We start from the raw sequence: 21,674 nt of genomic DNA on the forward strand, positions 1-21,674 counted from the left end.
TGATACATTACAGCATGATACCATACTATTTATTATAAGAGCAAGTGTGAATATTGGGTATATTACAATACATTACAGTATGATATTATACTATTTGTAATAAGGGTGAGTGTGATCGTTGGGGTAAAAATGATACATTACAGTATGATATACTATTTGTAATAAGGATGAGTGTGATCGTTGGGGTAAATATGATACATTACAGTATGATATACTATTTGTAATAAGGGTGAGTGTGATCATTGGGGTAAATATGATACATTACAGTAAGCTATCATGCTATTTGTAATAAGGGTGAGCGTGATCATTGGGGTAAATATGATACATTACAGTATGGCATTATACTATTTGTAATAAGGGTGAATGTGATCATTGGGGCAAATATGATACATTACAGTATGATGTTATACTATTTGTAATAAGAGTGAGTGTGATCATTGGGGTAAATATGATATATTACAGTATGATATTATACTATTTGTAATAAGGGTGAGTGTGATCGTTGGGGTAAATATCATACATTACAGTATGATATTATACTATTTGTAATAAGGGTGAGTGTGATCGTTGGGGTAAATATCATACATTACAGTATGATATTATACTGTTTGTAATAAGGGTGAGTGTGATCATTGGGATTAATATGATACATTACAGTATGATACTTACGAGATGGATATTCTCCATCTAAATCAGCATCTGCGCCAAAACGAAGCTTACTTTTCTGGGATCTGCAAGAAAAAGTTCATTTTAGTGCTTTATGAACTCAATATAGTTTGGTAATAAAATCCTGCCAAAAATTAAAGCACATACATTTATTTTTGGAAAAAATAATTATCGAATTAATGTAAACTTTGATCATTTCTCAAAATCTGAAATTCTGAGAAATCTGAATGCTTGCTCATATAACTGACTGTTATTATGTTGGGTGAAAAATTTGTGATGTTAAATTTTAAATATAAACTTATTTGTAAAAAAAAAAGGTTATATGAGAACATAATATTGATACACTTCAAAACAATCCTTTACCTATCCTCTGTATCTGTCTCTCTCTCTCTCTCTGAATATCCATTTTTAGATCAAATAGTTCAAAAAGGAGTAACGAAAACGAGTCATGCTTAGGTTTTTCTCTTTGGTTCCTAACTGAGAAAATTGGCAAAATATGGGTGCACAAGATGCACAGTGTCAAAGATATTTTATTAAGTAAGAGTGGTTAAAAGTTTACATGTAATGTTATGTGCATGTTTTTCCTCATCTTAATCTAAGTTTTAATAATAACCGGTGAGAAATGAAGCAGAATCCATTTTGCCTGATATTTCAATATTTTTTTAGAAAGCAAAATGCCTTTACATAAATCTCCTTAAAAAAAACTATGATTTTCAAGACAAGAAAAAAAAATTGTTTGACAAGAAAATAATCCTCCAAGAAACTATTAAAATTATAACTTTACAAGCCTTAAAAAAAAACCACATGAAATTCTAAAATTTTAAGCAATGATCACTTATAATTTAGCCATAAATTTAATTTCTTATTTCTCTAAAGATACTCAATTATTAAAAGAGATTATTTTTTGGAAAATGTTCCTATAAATAAGCACTGAGTGCAGATTGAACATTTCCAGGCGTTTTCCTTCAGGCATGTATTGCTCTAAAGTACAAGTCATACAGGTCATGTAGGCATTCAGTACTGGCTGTTTCATAAATGATTCTCAGCTTTCAAATTTGATTACACATACCTTAAAATGGCAGTTATCCAATATGTCGAACTAGAAGGATTGAATTATAAAGGTTTGTTGAACTAATAGAAGGATTGCAGTCAAGCATTTGTTTAACTACTAGGAGTTTATAAGAGGATTTGTTGAACTAATAGAATGGCATAAAAGCATTTGTTAAACTATTGATAAAAGGAAATCAAACCGTGCACGAGGTTAATTTTTCTAAAATAAGAAGTTGTTTATGTTCACTAGGTACCCAACTAATCTTAAAGTTCATCATTGTCAAAATTTGCACTATCCTTGAACTAAAGGACATTCCCAACAACTGAGACTTTCCACAAATGCTCGCATATATAAAATATCGTGATTAAGCAATGGTTTACATCCCATCTGGACTTTGTACTCTTTAGAAAACTAAAAAACTGCTCAGATACAAGCAGATACAGATAATGCATTAGACTTTGTACTCCAGAAAACTAAAAAAACTGCTCAGATACAAACAGATACAGATAATGTATTAGACTTTGTACTCCAGAAAACTAAAAAACTGCTCAGATACAAACAGATACAGGGGACAATGTATTGGACTTTGTATTCTTTAGAAAAAACTGCTCAGATACAAAAAAATAAAGAAGACAATGCATTTTTGGATCAAGTTCCTTGCTACCTGGGAAAAACCTATCTTAATACTGACCTGGTGTAAAGTGTCATCCTGTAAATCATTTCACAACTGACCATCAAACACACATTAACAATTATCGACCTTTTCCTTAACCCTGGTCATCTGTATGCAAGGTGACCATATTTACCACTAGTATGTATCAGAATCCATACCAGTTGCTTCTTTTATGCTCTCTGGTTTCTCTAATTCAAAAATATACTTTATCAGCATGTAAGTCATAAATAGCTTGAAGGATATTGATTATTTCAGCAATAGGATTCATTTTTGACGTTTTAATTATGCATACCTATAAACTGTGAAAATCTGGTTTATTTTCCTTGTTCCTTGATCAAGATCATTATGTTAACAGAGATCAGTGTGAAATTATGTGGTTATTTTTAGATAAGGTCAGTTTAAAAAGTGTGATCTAGTGTAAACTGGATTGAACGTTGTTCACAATGATGTCACAATAAAAGTTCTGCATATTGGAAAAAATAATTTATTAAGCCAGATAAAAAAATATGTGTTGTTCAAGTTAGAATGAAAAATAAATTAATGTAGGTAGATTGGATAAAACCTTTTTTTAAAAAAATCCAGATGAATTTAGATAAAGCTTAAACAAGTAAATAAACATTTTTCACATCCTGAATTTAACTTCAATCATAGTTGCATCTCTTTGTTAATTATTTCTTCTCCAAATTTTTTTCTTTATTTTCCAATTTTTTCCCCTCACAAAAATGTAGGGTCAGCAGGAATAAATAGGGTTCATCGGGTAACCAGAACTACACATACTTTTTATTTGACCTTACCCTGCACTTGCAATAATTAGACCCAACATCCTCTTTTCCTAACCCAATATAATACCCAGCCACCATTGCAACAGTTCACAGCATTCAATAACTGGGGTCTGGAAGTTCTTGGAATGACAACTAAGATCATGAACACTCAACAATCATGTATGAACAAACATTAGTAAAACTATGTGAGTTATTATGGTTTAGAACATTTAATATTTTTTTCAAGATCAATAAATACACCTACCTGATCACAATGACATTCACTATTTATATTTTTACCCCACTGACATAAAATAAATAAATATTAATTATTAATTTAAGAAAGCAAACTACTTACTTAAGGATATTTTTTATGACGCCTACTGATGGATCTTCCATGGGTTGTTTGCCTGCCTTGCTGACAGGAGTGGGAGTTGCATCAGACACAAAACCTACTCTAGCACCACCTGTGTAAAGAAAACATAATTGCTTACCATACAGTATTGTTTACTGACTGAAATTTAAAATTAGACAATTGGTTCATCAACAGATCAACCATTCATTAGAATCAGATCAAGATATTTGCAATATTCTTTCATGGATAAGGTCATTTTTGCATACTTGTTATTTATTATTTTAAATATAACAGGTCAAACTTCAATCATAATATTTTCACTTGTTCAAAAAATTATAACCTTACATGAATCAAGGTAGGTTGCCAACTGGTATTTCCCCTTACTATGACCTTGATCTTGGCAATGGTATGCAACACACTGTCTAGCCATGATATACATTTAACCATTAAATTTTCATCAAAATATCTCCTGAGGTTCGAAAGGATAAGGATACAGTCAAGTATACATTACATTTTCTTTTCTATGACATTTCATTTTCAGTTTGGGGGAGAGGAGGGCAAGACTATGATATAAGACACATGCCTGTATGAAATCTACAATTGGCAAAAGTTTCATTATATGTTCACTGGTTCAAAAGTTATTCTTCAGAGAAGGACATGAATCACAGAATAACATATTCCCTTGCTGTGACTTTGACCATCATGCAGGAGGCATAGCTATAGTGTGTAACACACCAACTAGTCATTATATATGCAAAGGCAAAGTTTCAAGAAAATCAATCCAACCTTTACAAAATTATATGCTAGACAATGCTAATAACATGCCCAACTCAAGACAAATATATAAAACTGTAACTATAATCATTCATATTCAATTATGGACAATCATAACTGAATGCTGGCTCATTTAATTTCCTTATGAAACCTTGAGATATTTTAACCATGATACCAATATTGTTAAGTGAAATGTTTTAATTGTAAACATCTTGAGAAGAGTTTAGAAAAACACTTCACTCCTCTGAAGTCACATGTTTGATCAGATCTCTCACGTGTGTGTGTGTGTGTGTGTGTGTGTGTGTGTGTGTGTGTGTGTGTGTGTGTGTGTGTGTGTGTGTGTGTGTGAGAGAGAGAGAGAGAGAGAGAGAGAAATAATAGCCGCAGTACAACAAACCTGCCTATATGAAATTGAATACAGAACCTGTCAACAATCTAACAGAAGGAATGAGATATCAACTGTACATGGCAAAAGAAAAGCATACGTACCCAGGATTGGGTTAGTCGATGATGAGGGCGCTGTTGATAAGGCAGGTGGCTGTTTGAGACAATCTAAATATTTACTACGGTTATGGAAGGCATCAAATATTGGTTGAAGGGTCATATTCAGCTGGGAAGATGTAATTTGCTGGAAAAAATGAAATCATTATCATCATCATCATCAACAACATTTAAAAATGGTAGGTTCTAAAATGTAGCAAATTCCTTGCTTTTGAACCAATACCAAACAAAAACTTCAAAGTTTTTATAAACACTGTAAAAATATTTAAAGGATTAAGAAACGCATGTAAGTCCTGTCTACTTTCATATTTCCTTCAGCTTTTATAAGGAGATTGTAAAATTAAAAAGATCCATCTCAAGAACTGAAGAAATGTAGAAGCCATGCTCAACTGTCTCCACTTTTATATTTTCTTCAGTCTACATTAAGTGATTTGTAACATTCAGAAGATCCATCTCTGACATTGCAGAACTTTGAGGTGTTGTACAATCTGCAAATCAAGGTAATCTATTACATTTTCATTGACCCTGGAATCCTGATAAGAAACATGACTATGATTGTGTATTTTTGTGTTCAGATTTTTTCATTCAAGAGGTTTAGCTAAAACATGGCATGTTTGTTGATTTCTTGGCAAAGAATCCCAGTAACTGTCAAAGTAAAACAACATATATTTTCCATTGCTGTAGGAACTTTTTCCTTCCCAGCATTAAACAATGATAGTGTTTATGTTAACTTAATTATGATGAAATACCAAAAAGCTTGTAAAAAAATCATGCATAAACCTAGGTTGTCACGAAATCTCAAATTTAATATGCTCATCTTGTGATTAAATCTCTCAGGAACATAATTATTTAATTTAGAACAAATATGGATTACATAAACATCTCCCAGAAAATTAGTTCAACTTATTCTGTATATACTCACTTATAAGTTCAGTCCATCTGGGGTTCCACTAGCCTGGCTTATAGCCTTTAAGTGACCAGAATTATATGTGACCTATGCAATCAAGGCCAGCAGGTCATACAAATTCATAAAAATGCAGAGATAAATATGGAGAATTTAGTCATCAGTAAAACGACTGTCAGTCAAATTAAAATAAATACAGATACAGCTAATATTTATTAATATAAACCTTCCTCAGAAGTAAATGAAGTGTGTGTGATTGTATGTGTGTATATTCTGGATTTTTAACGTAGCTTTAACAAGCAACCTCCTGCATCTGAGATGGACACTCTAACCACTAGGCCATTGGAGCAATAATAAGATAATGAAGGTATCGTAAAGTGAATTTGATGCCTGGCAATATCTTGAGAAATAGTTTAGAGAATTCTAAATGTAAATTTTAATCACTGGCCTGAGTACTAAAATCACATTCTACACTTTTAATTGTTAATCCCTGGATAAAAAAAGACTTTGTCTACTAATGATGAGTTGTATAAACCTTTGTGTTAATCATGGAAACCCTAACTGTGATTCTGCATTCCAAAATTGTGGGGTCAGATTTTTACCTGTTTCTTTCAAATGGCTTAGCAAGTATCTAATAAACAGACCCATTTCATTAAAACATTAAAACTGTTACCCAATAATACCAAATGCTTCAGAACCTTGCCATATGTCAAATGATAAACATTGCAAAATATATTATTGATGTAGATGCTAAAGGGATTTTGTTCAAATTGGAACTATTTATGGTCCAGCACTGTAAATGGCAGACATGCAGTAGAACTTTGTTTTTCCAAATCTCATTCATATGCATTTCTGCTTCATCTGAACAGCATATACATCCACCCAAATGGGCCAGTTTGGTATAACCCACATCTGAACAGCAAATGCATCCACCCAAATGTGCCAGTTTGGTATAACCCACATCTAAACAGCATATGCATCCACCCAAATGGGCCAGTTTGGTATATCCCACATCTAAACAGCATATGCATCCACCCAAATGGGCCAGTTTGGTATAACCCACATCTAAACAGCATATGCATCCACCCAAATGGGCCAGTTTGGTATAACCCAAATCTAAACAGCATATACATCCACCCAAATGTGCCAGTTTGGTATAACCCACATCTAAACAGCATAAGCATCCACCCAAATGGGCCAGTTTGGTATAACCCACATCTGAACAGCATATACATCCACCCAAATGGGCCAGTTTGGTATAACCCAAACTTGCTGAATCACATTAACATTAAACTGCACATTTTTTTGTGTCCCCAGAGAGGATAAGCAAAGGTCTACCATACTAATTTTAAGCTCCAGACCCAATACTCACAAAAGTCCTCAATTTGAGTGCACACTGAAACTCAAATATTGTTTCACTGAATTTAATCATAGTAACTGAAGTTTTAAAAATTGACTATGTCAAACAGCATGCTTAAATCTGATAAAATTTAATTTTAAAATTTCTAGTGTTTGTTAATTTGTTCATAAATTCTACGTGAGACTGCCTAATACATGACACATTACATGCAGAAAGTAGAACTGAATCATATAATGGTATCCATGACTACCTGTGTTATATTGGAGACCATGCTATAATGAGACACTTTATTTTGAAGAAAGCACATATATTTATAACAGACTGAAAAAACAAAATTTGAGTGTGCAGTCAAGTTGAAGAGTTTCACAAGTACAGAACCAGACTATTTTTTAGTGTGAAAGTAATGTTATTTCAGTGCAAGAAACTCTGTCATGCAATAAACGGAAGCTAAAGAATTTAAATTTTATTGCAATCATTAAGTTAAACGTTCTTATTACTTATGTTTCTAAATCAGCTTAAATAATTATACAGTGTGTAATACCATTTCAAATGTTTTCATTTGAAAACTGCTTTAAAGCTTCCAACAGCTGGCATGAATGAAGATTTCAGCTCTTTTATAAAATATTTCATATATTATTTCATATCATCAAAACTTATGAATAGTAATGACTTTGGAGGAAGTTACCCCTTTTATATGTTTACACTTAAATATCATGAAAAATCCATAGCAGTTAGGACAAAATTTTCAGTTTTCTTTGTAATAAATTGTTCTCTTTCCTTTTACCATGTTTATTTTTAAACTTCTGAGTCACATGAAATACAAACAAAAATTTAATTTTTGGCTAAATGATGAAAACTGATGCCCTCAAAAATAAATGTTTGACAGTTTGAGGAGTGCAAAAAAGCTATAATTGTAACTGTAAAAGTAGCAATTGTAACTGAAAAGGTTGTAATTGTAAAAGCAAAAGTTGTAACTAACTTGAACCTCAATTATCTGAACTTCATTTGAATTATTTATTTTTTAAGCCCAAACTACATCTCCAAAGTTTGCAGATTTGGAATAAACCTACACACATTTATTCAAACTTCCACTGACATGAATAATTTTCATGTTATGTTCCCCATGGAGTTCAGATAAATGATAAACTACAGTAATTGTAATCCAATGGCACCAATAAACCAATTTCAAGTATAATACTGTCTCTGTATTCTGGTGAAAATCCACCGATACACAATACACACCTCATGTACATCCTTTTTCTCCTGAATATAACAAGAGCATTCAGCAAAGTTAAATAAATTGATGATTTGATAAGGAATAAAAAGGGTTACAAATAATGAGAATAAAGAAATTTATGGCATAATGACTTGAATGATTGTTTTCATGACACTGAAAATCTCAATTAATATATTAAATGGGACTAGATTTACTGATCATATTCAGGAAATATCATTACATTCCTACTGCTGGAATGATTAGCTGGCTTACATTAGTGATCAAGGTCATTCAGATGCATGAAATATTGGCTGAAAGTAAAATCGTTTTTAATACCTTCTTAATTCAGCTTCTTGTATCTCTTTTGCAGATTATGTACACGATTTCAATATAAGTTAATAAAAGAAACAACTATGTATGATTATCCTACCTCTTTATCCAGATTTGGCCTCTCACAAGCATCTATCCTGCAATCCAGATCACTCAGATGCTGTGCTAGTTGCTGAGCCTGGGAGTTGCTACTTGCAACCTCAGCCTTGATTTTGACCTGAGTGTTGGTCAGCAAACGAGCTATCTTCTCCATGAAGATGAGATCAACCATATGATTCTTGAATCTAAAGAGAAAGGTTTACAAGTCAAATCAAGGAAGCAATGCCCACAGTAAGATAATGTCAATTAACAGAGAAAACATTCCTACACATGTCCAAAAAGAATCAATGAAAACCATGAAAATCCCAATACCTGCTTATATGATGCTGAATAAACTGCAATAACCTTTAATAAACCCAGCCATACAACTGAATGGAAGAGTTTAATGAATGGCATCAAACTGCATAGTATTTAAAGTAGATTTTTAATATGAAAAGATTTATTTTAACAAGAAATAAAGATAATGTCAGCTTAAATTGCACGGTTTGGTTTTGGTGTGCAGGTAGTGGTAACAAATAGGGCTCATACACAATAAACAAAAGTAAATCATAACAGAAGATTGTGACGATGACATAGAGAGTGACGAATAAGATGGATATATTCTCCGATCTAAACACAATATCTGAACCCAAATTTGGTACCTGAATTTCTTTTTGATATTACAGGTACTATCAATATTTGTTTACTGAATATTAATTTTTATCTATATGTAAATCATGGATATTATTTTAATAAAAGAAGGTAAATATGTTACAAAACTAAGAATATTTGAGTTTGATTTCAATTTTCAAAAAAGTGTATTTCTTAATAATGTGACGAGGTGCCTGGAATTTCTGTCAGCCATTTTTTCAATAACACAGAATGCAGCATGTCAGTTACAATCCCTTGTCTGCATTTATAACAAACATATCAGTCAAGAAGCCAATGAACTTCTACATTGCGGTGGGAAGAGGACATAAATATTGAACAAAGTTTGTGAACACTTGAGGCAAAAATGCTATGAATGCTCTTAAAGCAAATTATAGCAAAACCATTTGTATACCTGCACTGACTAATTGGATGTCAATCAGTGATTATGGCTGTAAATAAATAAGGTTGTGACTATGATTTACTTAGAAATTAAAACAGTGTCTGAAATTATTTTAAACTGAATTTTCCAGATTTCAGCAAGGAGACTGCATCCATGATTACCCCAAATAATAATTCATTGCTGGTTCTTTACATTATTGACCTCTAAAAGGCTATTAAATATAGCTGAGGATACCTTACTGCATCATGCCAATCTTTAACTTCTTGATACTGATGTTTGATGTTAACACTAAGGGTCATAATTTTAAAACAATTGTACATGACTCCCAGAATGCTCAGTGCTGGAAGTTTCCAATAGGATTGAATTGTGAACACAGCATTTACCACCAAGAAACTGTATGATTATCTTTTCCAATTATTTCCTGGCTAACCCAAATATAAGGAGATATGGGAACTAAGTTACTTACCTTAAAATACTCTAGAATCTACATCTGGTACACAAATACAAAACTTGGGATGTGAAGCAAATACAACTCAACTTGCCAGTTTATTTAAATACTCATGTGCAGAAAAATAATAAAATAATGATGTTTCTGTACTTTGGATGTGCTCAGAAATGGCTGATGGATATAACTGGAAACCTCCAGATCTGAGCAGCAATTTGGGAATACTGTTCATCTACTTAATCATTAATGCCCAACATCCAAAAGAAGAAGTCAGATATTGGAATAAAGCACCAAGATGTCCTCATCTATGCTAAACATACTTGTCCTCAAATTCTATGGCCACTTTTGTGGCCTGGTCCAGACGTTTGGATTCCATTCCCTCCAAATCTGACATAATGGAGCCCTCTGCCACATCAATCTTCTGAGACATCTTTTCCAGCTTTTTCTTGTAATCATCAATCTCCTCTGGGCAGAAATTACCTCCATCCGAAAACAACCTAATTAATAGATACAAATATCAACTGTCAATACATTCCCTCCCTACCATGTCCACAGAAATTAGGGCTTTTCCATTTAAACATATATGGTACTCAGGGAAGGCAGTTTTTAAAAAATATATGCCAGGGTACTTTGATTTCACCAAGTTCATAATAAAATTATAAGAAAATTCTAAATTACATCAATGGGTGAGTACCCCACTTTAAAAGTGCCTTCCTTGGGTTCAATGTGTGTTTTAATGGAACAGCCCTTAGTACAATTTGTTATTAACAAAAAAAAAAAGCTCTTATTTAAAATGAAGTACCTTTGCTAAACATGTAACCCTCTGTGCAATTTTATTTACAGATAATGAGAATTTGGCAACAATGACACATCCTTTGCATGTGAATTCTATGATCTGATTGAAACATTCCATGCAGTAAGCATGATATTCCATACAAAAGAAGTCCCTTTATCCATAATAAATGAGTCACCACTTAACAGACAAGCATCACCTATGCAAACTTAAAGGCTCTTTATGTCAGAATCCCCACTGCCAAATTCGGTTGAAATCTATCATCAGGTTTTTGAGAAGTTTAAACAGGCAAATGTTGATGGACAACACAGCCATACCGTAAGTGCACCTGCCCATAACATGTGCCATGTTTGGGAAGTCATTGTAAATTTTTGTCTCATATTTAGTAATTGTTGCCATATAAGATGGTGGTTTGGCATTATCTATATAAACTTGAGTGAGAATGACACAAGGATTCCACTGTGAAATTTGGTTGAATTCTGTTGAACAGTAGTGGAGAAGAAGATGAAAATTCAGATGGATGATACACAGGGCACAACAACATGAAGGATGAAGGACCATGCCATACACTCACATGGCTTTATAGCCATGTGAGATTATAAAAACACTCTTGGTTATGAGTCTTCCCACACCACTAACAAAAGAAATAGGTCCCTAAATATAAAATATCCACTGTATGGCAAGTTACTTGACACTAGATATGTGATCTTGTGACCTTGACTGGTATTCTAACTTATTTCAATTATCACTTAACATAATCCAATTTTAGCCAACACATAAATGCTATATCCATCATGCCATACTGTGTATGCAGCTCTCATGTGACTGCCCCAGAATCAGCATTAGTAAAACACCATTCTAGCACAACATGTGCATCTTCTGTTTTTTCATACAGCTCACACAAAAAACACATCAAACCAGCAAAAACCTGTCCAATCATGAAATGTTACTGCTCTAACAAGATGTATATTTATGAACTGATTTAACATAATTGTACTGTTAGAGTGATATCCCATATATTCCACTTGATACTGACCTTATATTCTCTGTATGAAATGAGTGTAAAGCTTATAAAAAATAAAGCCTTTCATAATGCATATAACAGACAATTAGTAAGATTTTCTTAATGTAAATCTCTACAGCTTATTCCTTAGAAAAAATGTGTTCCTTGTCTAGACTTCAGAAAAACATTGCACTAATTTCATAATTTCTGGTTTTTAAAATCTTCCAGTTTTAATGTCTACTGTATACACACATTTAGAAGTCAAGTCGAACTGCAAAAATAACAAAGACCTGATCTGCCATTGCTTAGTGACGATCAGGGTCTATGTTGTTGATTCTACTGATTACTCCAAACAAACTACAAAGATCTACATCTGTTGATACATTATGCAATGGTAGATATGGGTCCATGCAGTTGGACTATGCTCATTGGTGAGTATATATAATCTCTAATTCCTGACGCGTTTTGGTGAATACTCTCATAGTTCCTTTACCTCTCTTACTTGGATCATCTTTTAACATATAATGATTTTGTCAAAGGAATGGGAAATAACTTATTACGTTTAAAGCAAGATTTGCTGCACATGATGGTTGCTCAGGACAATTTTGGCTGGACGTATTCTTCCTGTAGATTATTTGGAACACAAGAGTGTAGCTTATTTTAGGCATTATTTTCAGAATGCTATCACTTACTTGAAAGATTTGATGAATCTTGCATTGGACTCTCTCAGCATCTGCAGTGTTTCATCAAGATTCTGGCGGAAATGTCGAAGTGAGGCACGTATGATGGACATAAACTTATCCAGCTCTACACTCAGCTGATGCTGTAATGCTATCAGTCTGAAAAAGAAAGTTCATGCTTACCTATCTGCTTACACTTCCAAACCACTCTATTTTTAGTAAATCGATCAAATGCTTCCTCTGAAATCACATATAGAGAGGATATTCGCTTAACATGAGGAGGTAATAACAGATATATTTCATCGAGTGGGTGCAATACTTAAGTTTTTCACCCACATGATGAAACATATATGTTATTTTCTCACAGTGAATTTTCTTTATATTTTATGAGCAAGCATATTGGCTAACAATATGTATAACAGACTGGAGTAGCAGATGTTGAAGTTACCTGAAAAATCTACTTAGATTATCTGCATATGAACATCAAATTTAATTTTTTGTGTTTTTTTTCTCATTTATGCTAATAATATTTGTGTCTAAAAACATAAAATTCACAAAATGTTAAAGAAATTGTTAAACTTTTGTAATAGCCTGAAAATTGTGTCTGGTCATCAACATATACATAAAAATAAATACACCACATTTAATTCATCTAATTTTTTGCAGTGTGTTAGACATGGACAAGAGACAAAACACCTACTTTTACTTTGTTCAGATGTATGAACTTTCTTTTTCTACATGCTTTGCTGGTAAGATACATGCAAGAAAAGTGTTAGAAAGTTGTTTAGTATCTACATTTTTTATTCTAATTAAAATTATTAATTAAAACAAAACATTATTATTATTAATATTATTCCCAATATTTTATGCCGAAATGTGCAAGGTTTTCTGTCAAAAAAGTTCAAAAATGAAATAAAATTGAAGTTACAGTCTGAAAATCTAACCAAATTATCTACATATTGACACAAGTATGCTAAACAAATATAATTCATCTAAGTGGTTTTTGTGCCATCTTGCTAACAGGCTTGTCAGGTAAGATGGATAGACAGATGGGAGAACAGACTTGACCAGATCAAGATGAGTCTGGCTACTAGCAGTGGGGGCAAAAAATCCTTGCCCAGATAAACAGTGATGGAATAAAAGCCCTTGCCCAGTTATCAATGGCCATATTAATGATCATCTAAACTGTGGACTTTATTACCTTTAGAATTAATTGTGAACTTTATTACCTACATACAAAACTGTGGACTTTATTACCTGGATATTAAATTGTGAACTTTATTACCTACATACTAAACTGTGGACTTTATTACCTGGATATTAAATTGTGAACTTTATTATCTACATACTAAACTGTGGACTTTATTACCTCCATATTAAATTGTGAACTTTATTACCTAGAAACTAAACTGTGGACTTTATTACCTGGATATTAAATTGTGAACTTTATTATCTACATACTAAACTGTGGACTTTATTACCTTCATATTAAATTGTGAGCTTATTATTATTTATTACCTACATACTAAACTGTGGACTTTATTACCTCCATATTAAATTGTGAACTTTGTTACCTACATACTAAACTGTGGACTTTATTACCTGGATATTAAATTGTGAGCTTTATTACCTATAAACTAAACTTTGGACTTCATTACCTTCATATTAAATTGTGAACTTTATTATCTACATACTAAATTGTGAACTTTATTACCTTCATATTAAATTGTGAGCTTATTATTATTTATTACCTACATACTAAACTGTGGACTTTATTACCTCCATATTAAATTGTGAACTTTGTTACCTACATACTAAACTGTGGACTTTATTACCTGGATATTAAATTGTGAGCTTTATTACCTATAAACTAAACTTTGGACTTCATTACCTTCATATTAAATTGTGAACTTTATTATCTACATACTAAATTGTGAACTTTATTACCTTCATATTAAATTGTGAGCTTATTATTATTTATTACCTACATACTAAACTGTGGACTTTATTACCTCCATATTAAATTGTGAGCTTTATTACCTACATACTAAACTGTGGACTTTATTACCTGGATATTAAATTGTGAGCTTTATTACCTATAAACTAAACTGTGGACTTTATTACCTTCATATTAAATTGTGAACTTTATTATCTACATACTAAATTGTGAACTTTATTACCTTCATATTAAATTGTGAGCTTATTATTATTTATTACCTACATACTAAACTGTGGACTTTATTACTTCCATATTAGATTGTGAGCTTTATTACCTATAAACTGTGGACTTCATTACCTTCACATTTAATTATGAACTTTATTACGTACATACTAAACTGTAGATTGTATTACCTTTATATTAAAATGTGGACATTGTTGCCAAATTTGCAGACTTAAATATTCAAAAATAGCATATTGGTGGTATTGATGTATAGATTATTTAGCATCATTTAAATTGGGAACATCATCTCTTTCCAACATGAGTCAAATAACTTGGATTCCCAGAAAGAGAGTCCGAAGTAATCATAGTGATGCTTCCCAAACTGGTAAGTTCTGCTGAACACACATTGAGCTAAATGAGTAAAAAAAATTCTTATCAAATGATAGGTGTTGAAGAAAACATTCAATACTTCAGAAATTGATGATTTCTACCTGCACTTTAAATTTCAATGTTATTTCTGCAATTTTGCAATGAAAAATGTAAGAAATCATTTGGTTTTAATCACCTAAAACAATTGTTTACATTGCTGTTAGTAATGAGATATCATCAATTAAATTATAACATAATAATGATGGGCAAGAGTGCAGTTCAAAATGACCAATATTTACATCCAATATATTTTCCTGCATGTGATGGAATAACCAAGAATAGTTTGACTTTCATTTAAAGCATTATGTGGCATCTATAAATACTGGTAAATAACATATTTGGAGTTTTAATGAACTTTGAAGATTTCCATTTTTACTTTATTTACATCAAGAATTTTTGCTATTTCAATGCAACTTACTTGGAGGATTTTGTGGCATTCATGAACACAATTTCTAGGGACTCAATATTTTGCCTGAACTTAGCAGCCAAGTCATTGTGTTCCTGGGTCATGTTTTGGAACCTCTGCCTAACTTCCGTCAGCGCCTGCAGAACCCCCTTACAGTGACGTGTTACACGCTCAGAGTGCATCACAAGCTCAGCTGAAATTAATTCAAATTTTGATACCATAATCTTTCAATAAATGTCCAATTGTACCTAGCATCAACCAGAATCAACCATCATGTGATGAATGGACAGATCATGGTCCATGCTATTTGCTCTAATTATAATTTTAAGCTGGAGCTGCATCTGACATATGTCTTCATCAAAACATTTCGGTTGAATTTGTGTTATACAATGCTCAATATGAAAACTATATGGTAACAAAATGAACAAGCGCATGCCACCAGTAAGAGAGTAACACTGTTAAAATCGAGATTCTTGGCTGCCCTTTGCATGCCACACAAAACCTCTTGACATGCCACCTCATGACATGTGTGTCGTAGGTTGCCAACCCATGGTTAATTTTATATTATGATGATGCTGGTGAGAAACCTGGAATCCTGACTCGTCAAGGTACAAACTTTATGCATAAAGTAATCATACCAATGTTTCAGTTGAATGTAAAAACTGATAAGAAGACTTTCCAAAACTTGAACACAGGTCCTAATAACTGTTGACACAGATGCTGCCATCTTCCATCAGAAAAGTGATATTAGTATCTCACCATTTAAAGCCTCAATAAAAATCACAAATCATTTCTCACAGTAATGCAAAGCATTAAGGATGATTGCTTGTGAAATGTTGGAGTATTTTAATTACATAGCTATGGGTCAAAACAGTCAAAAATCACTTAGAAATGTGTAAGGTTGATGCAGTCTTCACACTGCTCTTAGCTGAATATCTGTGTTGAATATACCCAAGTAATTATTACACAGAAAGTATGAAAGAAGTACCCAGTTGCTAATCATCAATAGAATGAGTATTTAAAAATAGAATAAATTTACAGTCATATATAAAAATATATGACTGTTTGTTGTTTATATGTGATCAATTACTATGAACATGCAGTTTGTAAAAAAAAATGCTTATATAAGGGAATATTTTTTCACAAACACTTTACTTGAATATTGCGTGTAATTTGGGTGACTGGGTATGGGTGAAATCACCAAATTGCATGTTTAATTATCTACAACTAGCTAAGTAGAAGACTTCTTATAGTTATACGGTCTTGTGGTACAGATTACATTGTTTTGTTTTACAAAAGAATGTTTGCAATTCCCAAATGAAAACAAGTAAAAAATTACTAAGAATTTCAAAACGTTTCATATACTTTCCACTGACTTATCATTTACTTTAAAATTATGAGTTCAAAAATTGCATAAACATTCATGTTTTCCATTCTTTAATAAGAGACAGAAGTTATAACCAGATTAATTAATTTTAACTCAAGTTTACAGTGCTACGATATGCTTAGGAAAAAAGTAATATCTCATTGATGTCATAATGTATTGGTCATGTCATAATGTATTGGTCATGTCATAATGTATTGATTATGTCAATGTCATAATGTATTGATCATGTCATAATATAGTAATTGTGTCATAATCTGATGATCTCATCATTTTGAATTTCACAGTAAAGCATTCATTTTACATACAAGGGCTGCTTCAGTAAAACATACCTGAGACCTAGGGAAGGTACTTTTGATGTAGAGAACTAACCCAAAGATGCAATTTAGAATTTTCTTATCATTTTAATATGAATTATATGAAACTAAAGTACACTGGCATATTTTTTTTTAAACTGCCTTCCCTGGGCACCATTTAATGTATAAATGGAACAGCCCTAAGCAGAAATTCTTAAGAAGGTGGGATTTGTATTAGTGCTAAAAACTTTAAGAAAAAGCCTTCAAATACTGTAGGCTTTTCATAACATGAATAAGGTATTCATAATAGCTCAAATAGAAGAAAGACTGTGATGCATTAGTGAGACCACCGTCATTCATTTGTTCAACTCTCCTTCCATCCAAAAATTAAATCTTTAACTAAATGTTCAATGGAGCTCAAGAAAGGATTTTTAACTTCAAAACAGAACAATTTTCCTTTACCCAATTTTTATCATGAACATAGATAAAAATAAAAAGTACTCAAACAATTTCCATTGCTTAACACATCTCATCACATCAGTCCCTTCATTGTAACTTGATGCCTTTCACTGTTCTTAGATGTAGAACAGGAATTGCAGCCTTTCTTAGTAGATCATTGCCTGGATTATATTCATGAAAGTCCTCATCACTCTTGACATTAACACTTAGGAGATGATGTGTTGTTACTGGTTCCAGGTTTCCTTTGGAGTCAGCCTGAAGTTTCCTCAGAATGGAAAATGTCCTTTCATTGACTGCACTGGAATGTGGCAGTGTTTGTACAACTCAACAGAGTCCACCAAAAGTTTCAACTGTGTATATCATGTTTACATCCTTATCAAAAAGATGAATTAAGACTGACTGCATTGTATTGTCTCCATATTCATTTAACTTGTCAATGAAAATGGTGATTTTTGCAGCATATGTTTTCAAATTTCATATCACAGCTTGGGACACTATGTAAGTATCTTTTGTCTCTTTGCATGAGATCAACTGTATGATTTCCAAGTCAGAGAACATTATCTTGACTACATCTGAGAAATGATATGCCACCCAAAACTGCAAATTATATTCAGCTATAAAGATGTCAAACAGTATTGGGGCACCGAGTGGCAGAGTGGTCTAAAGCACTCTCCATTATGGATCACTGCCATCTCACCTCTGTCTGTGTGGGTTTGAGTCTCGGATTCGGCCAATGTGGGTATGTGAGAAAGCTTGCCAGTAGCTTCTCATGGGTCAGTGGTTCTTTCCAGGGTTTTCCTGGATTCTTCCTCCACCATTAATACTGGCAGCCATGTATAGCCTATTGTGTGCTGAAAAATGGCATTAAACACCACAACAACAACAACATCAAACAGTATCTCATCACATCCAACTTTCTCCAAATTTGATACAGATTCCAAGAACACATTTTAACAATGGCATATTTGTTCTCAAATTCAATATACTTTTATGAGACAGGATTGCAGCATGATAAATGGCATTCTTGCCATTATAGCAGATTTTAAAACTGAATTTGCAGTAACTACCACATGCATTTTTGACCTTGACCTTGATTTTAAATACTAAAATTCTTGTCTACATCAATTTTTGAATTTCATATGATATTTTGCTTGCTTATATTATGATGTCTTGCATTGCAAGATAGCGCATGTTTAGATATCTCAGCAAACTTTAAACACAAAGACAAACGTATTTTACTATGCTTTTACAATGAATATGTGAAACATAATCTATTGAAAACCTTACCAGCCCTGACATTGTGGACATCATACTCAGCTCTCCTGGCACGTGGCTTGTGTAGGTGAAGTCGCAGATCTAACTCGCTGTTTAGCTCCTCACACTGGAATATTAAGGGAAATTTACAAATAACCAATTATTTGTTAATTCATTAATTAATTCACTCATTACCAGCAGGCCATCATCTATTGACTAATTGCTCAGTTAATTAAGGTATGAATCAATGGATAATGCCTCCTGCATATCAAAAAGGGTACAAAGAATCAATGCAAACTGAAAATAGAGGCATTTTGGTTTCATGTTATGACTACCTCAATGGTGGCATTACTTTGATTTTCAGTGAGATAGCTTTGTATATGTTCTGCTGCAAATACACTGAAATTTAAGATGTGCCAGTATTAACTACTGAAAAAACATATATTCCAAGAAATAAACTAAAAGCATGAAGGCTGAAACAATTTTTTAAACTTGAGATAAATCTGAACTTGCAATTTATCCAGTATAATTTTCATTTGTTTAAATTATAAGATTAAAACAGGATAGAGTATTCACAAATTTAATGACAATGAAAATTTTACACAATATTATTCATATTCAAAAATAACATTGCCATTCAATAAAGGTATGACAAAAGACTAAATCATGATGATTTCATGTCATAACTATTCCCAGGTTACAAAATTCCCAAAATGTTAATCATGCTAAAATGTGATGTTATAGGTAATATCTAATGACAAAATATTTCTCATCAGTAAGGTAGAAGAATATTTTTATAGAGAAAGAAAAATTTTAAAAATGGGTTTAGATATGATCTGAAATAAAAGCATCAAACTTCAACATTATGATCATTGTTTGAGTTCACATCTACTAGCATTATGTTATATAAGTTACACAGTTAACTATAAGGCTTACTGGCATTATGTTATACGAGTTACACAGTTAACTATAAGGCTTACTGGCATTATGTTACATGAGTTACACAGTTAACTATAAGGTTTACTGGCATTATGTTATATGAATTGCAAAGTTGACTAAAAGGTTTACTGGCATTATGTTATTTGAATTACAGAGTTAACTATAAGGTTTACTGGCATTATGTTATATGAACTGCAAAGTTGACTATAAAGTTTACTGGCATTATGTTATATGAATTGCAAAGTTGACTATATGAATTACTGGCATTATGTTATATGAGTTACACAGTTAACTATAAGGCTTACTGGCATTATGTTATATGAGTTACACAGTTAACTATAAGGTTTACTGGCATTATGTTATACAAGTTACACAGTTAACCATAAGGTTTACTGGCATTATGTTATATGAATTGCAAAGTTGACTAGAAGGTTTACTGGCATTATGTTATTTGAATTACAGAGTTAACTATAAGGTTTACTGGCATTATGTTATACAAGTTACACAGTTAACCATAAGGTTTACTGGCATTATGTTATATGAATTGCAAAGTTAACTATAAGGTTTACTGGCATTATGTTATATGAATTGCAGAATTAACTATAAGATTTACTGGCATTACACTATATGAATTACAGAGTTAACTATAAGGTCTACTGGCATTATGGTATGTTTTACAAAATTAACAATAGAGAAACACTTGCTTATCCTATCTGTAAATTATCAAATTAGTAATCATAACACTTACACAATAAATTTATTTACAGTCAAAAGCCCAAAACTAAGTCATCCATGACATAAACAATAAGTGGATCAACTCAACACATAACAAATGTGCAAAGGTGAACAGCTGATTAGATCTCCAACCATTGTGCACTTGGTCTTGATTTCAGGCTTTATCAACAGTAACATTCACAACACAACAAAGACTACAGACCTTTAGGATAAGTTCAGAATTAACTCATCTGGAAATAGCAAATAACTTAATACAAGACAAAGACCTCATTCAACCTGGTCATTATGTACTGAAATCCAGCAGAAAAATGATTTACTGTAGAACCTGCTGCACTACAGTGACAGATGGGTGAAAAGATCTTTTTTTTTTTTTGTTGATCTAGGGTTTAACGCCATTTTTCAGCACAAGATAGGCTATACATGGCGGCCAGTATAACTGGTGGAGGAAGAACCCTGGAAAACCCAGGGAAGAACCACCGACCCACGAGAAGCTACTGGCAGGCTTTGCCACGTACCCACGCTAGCCGAGCCTTGGACTCGAACCCACGCAGACAGAGGTGAGATGGCAGTGATCCGGAACAGTGAGCGCTTTAGACCACTCGGCCACTCGGGGCCCCGTGAAAAGATCTCTTATTATGACATTAACAGTATTGTTAGTTTTCATTACAGATAAACAAACAATACAATCCTTTACAATGGCTATGTATTCCCAATACTGCTAATACTTTGCATATAGAATGGTTAATTATAATAGGAATTTTGATGTCTATGGTACTACAATGGCATTTTGACAAGCATATAAGTCTATTTCATAGTCTTCGGTATACAACTTTACCTTACAAATATAATAAAACTGATGACAAGCCAACTTTTTCCCCTCATGTTTTTTGTACATATCGGTTCATAACAATGTGCATTATGCCTGCTGATTCTACTCAGTGATTGCAGTTACAAAGGATTAAGTAAAGGT

General features: G+C 32.5%; 1 protein-coding gene across 6 annotated transcripts in view; it reads right to left on the minus strand.

The window, feature by feature from the left end:
- LOC149778776 (coiled-coil domain-containing protein 180-like) overlaps positions 1-21,674 on the minus strand; it is a 135,407-nt gene that overhangs the window by 42,075 nt on the left and 71,658 nt on the right. For 5 of the 6 annotated variants that reach the window (XM_089939537.1, XM_089939539.1, XM_089939536.1 and 2 more), the window contains 9 exons: positions 19,064-19,157; positions 15,650-15,830; positions 12,654-12,800; positions 10,486-10,662; positions 8,692-8,875; positions 8,288-8,308; positions 4,770-4,908; positions 3,510-3,618; positions 670-731 (listed from right to left, as the gene is read on the minus strand). In XM_089939537.1, coding sequence (XP_089795663.1) covers positions 670-731; positions 3,510-3,618; positions 4,770-4,908; positions 8,288-8,308; positions 8,692-8,875; positions 10,486-10,662; positions 12,654-12,800; positions 15,650-15,830; positions 19,064-19,157 — 1,114 coding nt within the window. The remainder of the gene's footprint in view (positions 1-669; positions 732-3,509; positions 3,619-4,769; positions 4,909-8,287; positions 8,309-8,691; positions 8,876-10,485; positions 10,663-12,653; positions 12,801-15,649; positions 15,831-19,063; positions 19,158-21,674) is intronic. The other variant, XM_089939534.1, reaches the window with a different exon arrangement.

Source organism: Sinohyriopsis cumingii, chromosome 17 (assembly GCF_028554795.1).
Source record: "Sinohyriopsis cumingii isolate HCF-2022 chromosome 17, ASM2855479v2, whole genome shotgun sequence".
Taxonomy (NCBI): Eukaryota; Metazoa; Mollusca; class Bivalvia; order Unionida; family Unionidae; genus Sinohyriopsis; species Sinohyriopsis cumingii.